At 42.4% G+C, this 9,735-nt stretch overlaps 1 protein-coding gene across 2 annotated transcripts; it reads right to left on the bottom strand.

The window, feature by feature from the left end:
• Positions 1-5,377: 5,377 nt before the first annotated feature.
• Positions 5,378-8,788, bottom strand: LOC137935527 (elongation factor 2-like). Of its 2 annotated transcripts, none has more exons than XM_068780178.1 (2): positions 7,472-8,788; positions 5,378-7,306 (listed from the first exon to the last, which is right to left on the bottom strand). In XM_068780178.1, exons 1-2 carry the CDS (start codon positions 7,789-7,791, stop codon positions 7,027-7,029), a joined length of 600 nt encoding a protein of 199 aa, XP_068636279.1. In that variant the 5' UTR covers positions 7,792-8,788; the 3' UTR covers positions 5,378-7,026. The 2 variants fall into 2 exon arrangements, with proteins under 2 accessions (XP_068636279.1, XP_068636278.1); XM_068780177.1 differs by having other exon boundaries at positions 7,472-8,785.
• Between the last annotated feature and the right edge of the window lie 947 nt (positions 8,789-9,735).

Here is a 9,735-nt window from a genome sequence, read left to right as displayed (position 1 = left end):
TCCTTGTGTTAGATCCGGGACCGTAACAACTAGTATCAGAGCGGGAACACAATAAATTATGGAACACAAGCTCGCATGGAGAAGGTATACAATTTCGCGGACAAACATTGCAAAGAATCTAGAGAAGCACAAGCATTATATGAAATTTTCATGAAATGCTGGACAAGGGAGCCACGCGCTGCCGCAAAACAGGTCACACGACCTGAATTCGCTGAGCACGACAGCCGCACAGAAGACACAGAAGCTCTCTCGGACGAACAGAAGACTGTCTCGAGAAAGCTCTCCAAAAATCCAAAATCCGACGGCGGATACACCGGAATTTCAAAAACGGAAGAGGCTCACCCTTTCCCAATGGACGCCGTGCGTATCTCCACACCAAAGCTGCAGCGGGGAGGGGATTTCCTAACAGAGGAAATCCCGAAATCATCGGCACGGGAGGATTTTGGGATGACCAAAAATCTGAAATCGGAGGGGAATAGAAAATTCCGTCGGCACCGTAGGTGAAATTTTTGACGGAATTTCCGCTGGGCTCTGTTCCGGTGGGCTGAGAAACAGAGGTTCTCTGACTCGGCAATGCTCCCAATGGCGAAGCCCCAACGGGCTTCTCGTTGCCACCGGCGAACTCTGATAGTTCGTCGGCGCCGTAAGCAACTTTTTCGCAAGGGATCTCGATTCCGGGAGGCTGAGCAACAACGATTCACAAGTTTTTGAGACCCCTCTGTCTCGAAAACTATCCAGGCGGCGAAGCCCCGATGGGCTGTGATTCGCCACTAGAACATTAGGCGATTCCGTCGGTGCCGGGAGAGAGGAAGGAGACGACCGTCGCCGGACTTCGTCGGTGCCGTGAGGAACGGAACCGCCGGCCGTAGAGTTCGGGAGCCGAAGGAAGAAGACGACTCCCGATTAAATTTTCCTAACTTAGGAAAATTTAATCGGCCCGGTCTGCTGAGTCGCACGCCGGACTAGGTTCCTGAACCGAGTGAACCCAGGTTAACTCAGACCGACCCAAAAAAAAAAATTGGCGTCCGGAAGAGGGGTCGTGCGGCGGACCGAGCCAAAAAAAAATAGCGTCTTGAAGGTGGTCATAGCTATCACGGATGCTACTTCGGCACTGGTGGCGAGTCGGCATACCGACACTACTTCCGAGCTTGAGGACAAGCTCGTCTTCCAAGGGGGGTGTAATGTTATGCACGTAATAACATTATTATTTTAGTTGTTTTTATTTAATTTACTTTATTTTATTTCAGTTTTAGGCCATAGGGGTATTTTTGGAATTATTTATTAATAGGCCTAACAGGGTGAACCAAAAATATCCCTATTAATAAATAATTCCAAAAATACCCCTATGGCCTAAAACTGAAATAAAATAAAGTAAATTAAATAAAATAACTAAAATAATAATGTTATTGCGTGCATAATATCTCGTACAGACCATTGCATACATCAAACTACCAATGGTTGAGGCGTAGGGAACTATTATGGTCCTGGGGTTAACTACGTATGCCTTCCGCTCCTAACATGCCGGTCTTTTGCGTAGTATTGGCTAGGTGCTTATCCATAAACTCTCTCTCTTCTTCCGTGTGAGGGGACTGATCATTGCATAGACATAAGTGTTTGTCCAAGGGTGTGCCAACTGGGTTGGCATTGCTCATGTTGAATCTTTGCAAAACACGATTGATATTCTCTATTTGAGATAACTGCAAGACTCTACTTTGCTTATCTCTTGTGATTTGCATTCCGAGAATCTTCTTTACTGGACCCAAGTCTTTCATGTCAAATTTTTTTGACAATTGCCGCTTCAAGCTTCTGATTTCATCCATATCTGAGCCAGCTACTAACATATCATCGACATAAAGTCGCAAAATGATATAACTGGGCGTGTACCTTTTGACGTAGCAATAGTGATTGGCATTGCATTTCTAGAAACCTTCCTTCTGCATGAAACAGTCGAACTTTCTGTACCACTGTCTTGGGGCCTGTTTCAAACCATACAAACTCTTTTTGAGTTTGCACACCGTCTCTTTCTCCTTTTCTGAGAAACCTTCTGGTTGATGCATATATAACTCCTCATCTAAGTCTCCGTGAAGAAATGCAGTTTACGCATCCGACTGCTCTAGATAGAGATCTTCAATGGCAACAATACTCAACACTGTTATGATAGTATTTAGCTTCACAACGGGAGAGTAAATGTCAGTGTAGTCAATTCCTTCCTTCTGTTGGAATCCTTTGACAACCAGTCAAGCTTTGTATCTCTTAGAGCCATCGTGCTCCTCTTTCACCCGATACACCCATTTGTTATGAAGGGCCTTCTTCCCTATGGGTAACTCAACTAGTTCCCATGTCTTGTTGGAGATTAGAGAATTCATCTCATCTTTCATAGCAAACTCCCACTTGCTAGCATCTTCAGTCTGACATGCCTCTTCATAGCATTTAGGTTGTTCTCTATTATTCAATAGTAGATAATTCATGTATCTCCTGTTAGGCACATGAGGTCAAGAAGATATTATCAATGTAGGAATTGGAACAGGAGACTGTGATGTGTCGGACTACTATGCACTATTTTGTTTAACAAATTCCTCTGGCTGAGGACTTGCTACAGAATCATCTGGGACATCATCCACATCTGCATATATTGGCCTACTCTGTACCGTGTCACTGTCATCTGTAGTATGTCTGTCCTTGTACATCACCCTTTCATTGAAAATCACATCTCTGCTGCGGATCACCTTTTTGTTTTCCTCATCCCATATGCGGTATCCAAACTCATCCTCGCCATAACCGAGGAGGGTACATTTCTTAGATTTGGGATCAAGCACATTCTTGCCTTGATAATTGATTTGCACATACGCCATACAACCGAAAACTTTAAGGTGTGAGAGTCTTACTTCTTTTCCACTCCATACCTCTTCTGGTATTCTATACTCCAATGGAATTGATGGACCTCAGTTGATCAAATAAGCTATTGTGTTGTCTGCTTCTGCCTAGAAGTGCTTTGGTAGGCCTTACTACATATGCATACTTCTGGTTCTCTCAGTCAAAGTTCTGTTCATATGCTCAACTACACCATTGTGTTGAGGCGTACCTGGCACGGTTCTCTCCATTCGGATCCCATGATCATAACATAACTTCTTGAATCTGGTGTCTTCATATTCACCACCATTATCAATCCTTAGCTTTTTGATCTTAAGACCTATTTCATTTTCAACCATGGCTTTCCATCTTCTAAAAGTATCAAACACTTCAGATTTGTGACTTAGAAAATAAACCCATACCTTCCAAGAATGATCATCGATGAATGTCACGAAGTAGTGTTTTCCACAAATGGATGAAACATTTGTTGGCCCCCAAACATCAGAATGATTGAGCTCTAGCCTTTCCTTCTTCGGAGTTCTACCATGTGTTTGAAAGCTAACTCTCTTCTGCTTTCAAAATGTGCAGTCCTCGCACATATCAATTTCTATTGACTGTAGACCTGATAGTTTTCCCATGGAATGCATAATCTTCATTCCTTTCTCACTCATGTTGCCAAGTCTCTGGTGCCACAGGTTGGAACCTTGGTTACTTGTTGCAACTACAATGGTATAACATGCTTTTGTTGTCATGTAGAGAGTTCCACTCTTCTTTCCTTGTGCAACCACCAATGCACCCTTTGAAATCTTCCAATCATCACCATGGTGTAGCCTTCATTGGCTAACTTCCCTACTGAGATTAAGTTCTTTCTCAGGTTGGAAATATGCCTAACATTTTTCAGTTCCCATACAGACTCATTCAACTGAATCTTTACTACACCTTTGCCTACAATATCACATGGTTGATCATCACCGAGATATACCTTACCAAGGTTTTTGGACACATATTTCTCGAAGAGTTCTTTCTGCGAGGTAGCGTGGAACGATACTCCAGAGTCTAACACCCAAGACTCCTCCTTGCTCTCTAAAGAGCATATCAATGCATCATTATTCCTTGAGGTGGAAGCAACATTTGCTTCTACCTTCGCCTCCTGATCCTTCGGTGCACTATTACACTGATTTTTATAGTGCTCGATCTTCCAAAAGTTATAGCACTTGATAGTCTTTGAGTTCTAAGATTTGTTTGGATTTCTGGATTGAGACCTTCTATTCTGAGATCTGCCTCGATGAATTGACCTACCATGTCTATTTTCTCTAGTTCTTCCTCTTGCCTATGTAGACAATGTTGAAGAAGTCGACCTTTCACCCTACAATTTTCTTCTAATTTATTCACTGAGAACTAGGTCACTAACATCATTGAATTTTAACTTATTGCTTTCTGACGAGCTACTCACTACTATGATGGTGGCATTCCAGCTTTCTGGCAGGGAAGAAAAAAGTATCAATGAATGTACCTCTTTGTCAAATTCAATTTCAACTGAACTCAATTGGGTTGTAATTGTATTAAGTTCGTTGATATGTTGAGCTGCAGACGCTCCTTCCGTCATCCAAAAATTGAACAGTCGCCTCATCAGATGTACTTTATTTGAGGCTAATGGCTTCTCATACATACTGGCGAGAGCCTTCATGAGACCTGTTGTGGTCTTCTCTTTTGCTATGTTAAAAGCAACATTGCGGGATAACGATAGTCGGATAACTCCAAGGCTTTTCTATCGAGGATTTTCCACTCTTCATCCTTCATACTGTCTAGCTTCACTCCTTCAAGTGGTAGGTATAAATTTTTATGATACAGATAATCCTCTTTCTGCATTTTCCAGAAACCAAAGTCCAACGTATCGAACTTTTCAATTTTCACTTTCCCTTCATCTACGGCCATTGCTCCCACTCAAATCTGACTTTCTGTACAACCTTGCTCTGATACCAGTTGTTAAGAAAATAAAAGACAGATTAACTAGGAAGTAAAATTATTAGACAACAATTTTAACGTGGTTCACCTAAATCTGGCTACGTCCACAGCTGCTGCAGATATTTCATCATAGTGAGAATATGTTCACAGTGTTTACAACATTCTCAACTTATAAACCCATAAATCAATTTACCACTGCAGATAATAGAAATACAGATTTATAAAGAAACAGTGAAACCTATATGAAGATTCTCGAGACTTGCTGACGCCCAAACACCTCAAACCAGAAACAAAACTAGACAAAGCCTCTACCGAGGCATTTCTTCTTTCTCTCCTCTGCTCTCTCACTCTACACTGAGGATACAACACCCTTGCTCTTCTCTGCTCTCTTTCTCTCCCTCTATGCTAAGGTTGGAGACGCCCAATGTTATGGTCCTAGATCTAACACAAGGATTTGTAGGGATTCATAGGGAGGAAGAAGAGAAAACGAAGATCAAACCAAATGGAAGCTTGAAAACCCTAAAACTCGTAAGGAGAGCTCCAAGCATGTTTAGCCTAAAAGTAACCTAAAATCAATGTTTGTCTTTCTCATTACTCTTACCCCTTAAATAGGGTTCACCCTATTAGGGTTTAAGATAAAATATTACAAAAATACTCCTATAAATAAAATATTCCAAAAATACCCTTGTGACCTAAAACTGAAATAAATAAAGTAAATTAAAGAAAAAAATTAAAATAATAATGTTATTGTGTGCATAACATTACACCCCATGGAAGAACGAATTTGTCCTCAAGCTCGAAAGTAGGGTTTGTATGCCGATGCCTCCATCTATGCCCAAGTAGCATCTGCAATAGTTCTGTCCGCCCTATGGACGTCCAAAACGGGAGCATTCCCCCAAGTAATTTTTTTTCAATGTAGGGATGCGTGCCGATGTCTCCACATCTCCCCCAGTAGCCTCGCTGCCCTGCATCAGTCCTGGACTGGTGTGAAATATCCCTTCACAGCAGCCCCTCCATTGGCAAGGTGGCACTGCCCACAATTTTCCATCATGGCAGCAACAATTTTCAACGCATGATCAAGGCACTGGAAAATACATCCCATGAGAAGCATCTTTCCAATATGTGGATCCAAAGGAAGAGTGTAGAGCTCCAATGGCCTAGCTGCCATATAAAGTCGACTGTGTTTGTAAGAAGACTTGCGTATTACAGTCTCACGGAATGAAACAATTGGAGGAGAAACAATGATTTCAGCACCACCCATGAAGTCATCTTGCAAATCCTTAAGGCAGATCTCAAGATGGAGTTCTCCAGCTCCTGCTACAATATTTTCACCACTCTCTTCAATTGTACAAATAACCAGAGGATCTGACCTGGCCAGCCATTTCAAACCTTCAACAAGCTTGGGAAGATCTGAAGTAACTTTGCAATGGACAGCAACACGCCCAACAGGGAACACAGAGAAGTTCATGGCTCGCATTGGGTGAGCATCAACGTCATTCTCACCAGTCAAAGTAGCAGTAATGAACTGATCCCATCCAACCAAAGCAACTGATTTTCCACAAGGAACATCTTCAGCAGACTCCTGCTGTGTCCCCATCCAAATGACAGTTCTCTGGACGTTCTACACATATAAATCATTCTGCTGGCCCGGATCAGAGCATAATCGACCTTTATCAGAGGCAGGAATCATCTTAGAAACATAAAGCATAATTGGACCATCCGGAGCACAGTACCTTCCATTTTTTTCAAGTACTGCTACAGTAGCACCTGTCATGTACTCACACCCATGATCAGCAACCTCGTCAACCACAGCTTTAACCCCCCAGTGACACACAAAACCTCTCAGCAGCAGTGCCATTCATATTTTGCACCAATTCCAGAAAACCCAAACTGCTAATCAGTACATGACAGTATGCCCCCGGTCTGCCAGGCATTTCATCAAACCACGGCCCGTCCTCTTCCAATTTTCTTGTCACCTTTGAATTAGCTCCAACCTGACTATCTAGTGGAGCCCATTTCTGAACTGTAATAGCAGCAACCAGTGGACACTTCGTCCTACTGTGCAACCCATCCACAAAAAAATCATACATCAAGTCATCCACTCTCCTAGCCGTAGGTGAATTATATAAGACGTATGAAATACAATGACTGACATTTGAATTTGCATCTTCTGCAAAGGCATGTTAAGTGTCCTTGGAGTTATCCACTTTGCTAGTGTGTATGCAGTAACTGGGAAATAGTCTTCGTCAAACCATCATAGCCCCAACAGTAATCAATATGGGAAGCATAATCAGGGGCTGAGGAAATCTTTTCACCATCATCTTCATGCTGATTTATACCTGGATAATATACTGCACTCCCACTACTACAGAAAATTGCATCAAAATCTGTTGGCTGGAATTTACCAGACTTCAGAAAAGTAATTGTTTCTAAAATTGGCATTGCTGTAGGAAGAGCAAATCCTATGAATCCTGCCCTTGGAGAATGTAACCTGACAGCATGAAAAAAACATAACTGTATAAAAATCGCAATAACCACGTCTTTCCTTTCATACCCATGACTAAAATCTTGTGCAGGATCAGGTGCACAATATCTCCTATGATTAATACATTGAGATTTGCATTGCATAAAAATTGTGAATGTCTAACAAGAGTACCTTGGTATGTAGTGAGGTGTGAACTGGCTGTATCCACCTTGTTCAAGCAACTGTGTTGCACCCTTGAAATCTGTCACAAATTGCATCAGCATGTCACACTGAGGCCCACGCTCATCATGGCTATTGGTCCACAACTCATATTCCACCCAGTTTTCTGGGTGGGGCACTGCTTCTCTCCAGTCAAAGTTCACATTAACCATTTCCCCACTGGCAATAGCCTTCTTTAACTTCTCACCAAAGTTTCTAGAAATAAGGGCAGAAGGGATTGTTATATTCTGAATATATTTGGCAGATGCTTCATCCTCTTGAGGCGAATCCATGGGTAGTAGTTCTTCGGTGTCATCCGCAACAAGGACAGCTGATGCTCCAACATTCTAGGCATACTACCCCTTTTCAAATTCAGAACTCCCACGACATGAAAATTCAGAACTCTCATTAGTACAGCGCATGTAATGTTTCCATACCTACCAAATAGTTTCTTCAAATCTTCATCACCAAAAGGCACACCAGGTTGAAGAATTATGACAAACAATGGTTGACCATCATACAATTCATCCAAAAAAATTAACACAACTATTTTAAATGGACTGTTACTGCTGTAAAAAGTACCTTAAACCGCCACACTACTGTTGTATTCATTCACTACAATAGAATACATCCCATGCAGCATGAACAGGGCCCGAGAAGTAGCACACATATTATCCAAAAAATTAGATACAGCGAATTCAACTTGACGATGAACAGGTGCATCGGTGTTGTTCTTATTAGCCGAAAAATAAATCAGCACCCATAGAAATTTTGTGTTTTCCATTCCCAGAATCCCTAAAAAAATTCCCTCTTGCGCCTCAGCCTCAAAATTTTCACGAAACAATTTCAACGCCATTGGAGAGGAATTATGTAAAACATAGAGGGATTTGAGAAAAAAGAAGACGGAATTTGGAGAAATTCGTCGCAAGAGTTTACCCCAATTTTTTTGGAATTTCGTTTTTCGCTGTGCTGCCGAGACCGAGAGTGAGTTGACAGCTCAAGGTTGTGGCCGGAAGTCAAATCCCACTGGAGTTGTTTCCAACGGCGCCGACAGAGCCTCCTCCTCAGTTTTTTTATGGCGAACAGCAGCCCGTTGTGGCTTCGATGCTTGAAATTTTTCTTTGTCGACGGTGAAGAACAGACCCTTACGGTGTCTTGCACAAAATTGATTTGAGGTCGAACAAAAATCGACGAAATCTTCTGACAAAATCCTCTTTTCTAAAATTTCCAAAGAGGATGGATTTCCCGGTTGGAGACCGAGAGCAGCAACAAGGGGCTGGAGCTGGTCGTATCGTCTCGAAGGACGCTTTGCTCCTAAACCCTCCGATTTTGGATTTACAATGTCTTCGCCGTCTGATGTTGGAAGTTTTGGGGCCGATTTCGGATTGGAAGTCGACTTCGATTACTGATGTTCAGGGTCCCGCATGATTTCCATGATCGGGGAACTAATTTTGTCTGGCCCGTCGTTGGACTTCCCTGCTCGAAAATATTGGAATTTCCCGGCCCTTGGCCTTTCTACTCGTCTAAAACAACGTCTGCGCATATGTCATGATCGGAGATTTGAGGGTAGCCACCATTGTTGACTTGGTGTGGCCGCCTTTGCGGACTTTTTAGCCGCCTTTGCTGACTTTGATTTCGTCTTAGGCCTTAATGGCTGCTGACTTGTCTGCTGATATGGCTGCTGACTGCTCATTCGGATAGCTGCCTTTCTATGCACAATTTATAGGTGTGCTCTTTTGAAAAAGTCGTCTGGGCCAGTATGACGTTTTCTCGGGCAGCCATTTGCTTCCTTACAAGAAATTTTTTTACGTAATTTGTACGCCATTCCCGTATTTTTTCCTCTTCAATGCCAATTGTTATGGACTCCATAGCAACTAGAGAGGATAGATTGGGGTTTATTTGCAATTTCAAGTCATTAGGGGTTTAATTTCAATTTCAATTCATTAGGCGTTTATTTGTAATTTGTTGAACTTATGGCCTTTGGCATGTTTTCCCTAATTCCCTATATAGGGACGTGAGATGAATGAAGGAAGGTAACCATTGAGTCAATTAGTTGTAATCAGGTCGGATTCTCCCTTGTGAGGTCTAGGTCGGATTCTTCCTCCGAGGTCTAGGGTTGAGCTCCCTTCGAAGGCTCAAAACATAACATCAATCTTCCCTATTCATCGTCTTCCTCGCGTGTTAGATCCGGGGCGTAACATCTTGGTATTAGAGCTGGAACACGATGTGCCACGAAG

The sequence above is a fragment of the Aristolochia californica genome, unplaced genomic scaffold (assembly GCF_029961685.1).
Source record: "Aristolochia californica isolate CCGP_79_NKW_82.1479 unplaced genomic scaffold, dmAriCali1.0.hap1 SCAF_6, whole genome shotgun sequence".
In the NCBI taxonomy this organism is placed as follows: domain Eukaryota; kingdom Viridiplantae; phylum Streptophyta; class Magnoliopsida; order Piperales; family Aristolochiaceae; genus Aristolochia; species Aristolochia californica.
This window is presented reverse-complemented; position numbering and strand designations above follow the sequence as displayed.

What these genes read in the sequence shown, in the direction of transcription:
- LOC137935527 (XM_068780177.1), bottom strand. Translation starts at nt 6,412, where the DNA reads ATGGGGACACAGCAGGAGTCTGCTGAAGATGTTCCTTGTGGAAAATCA.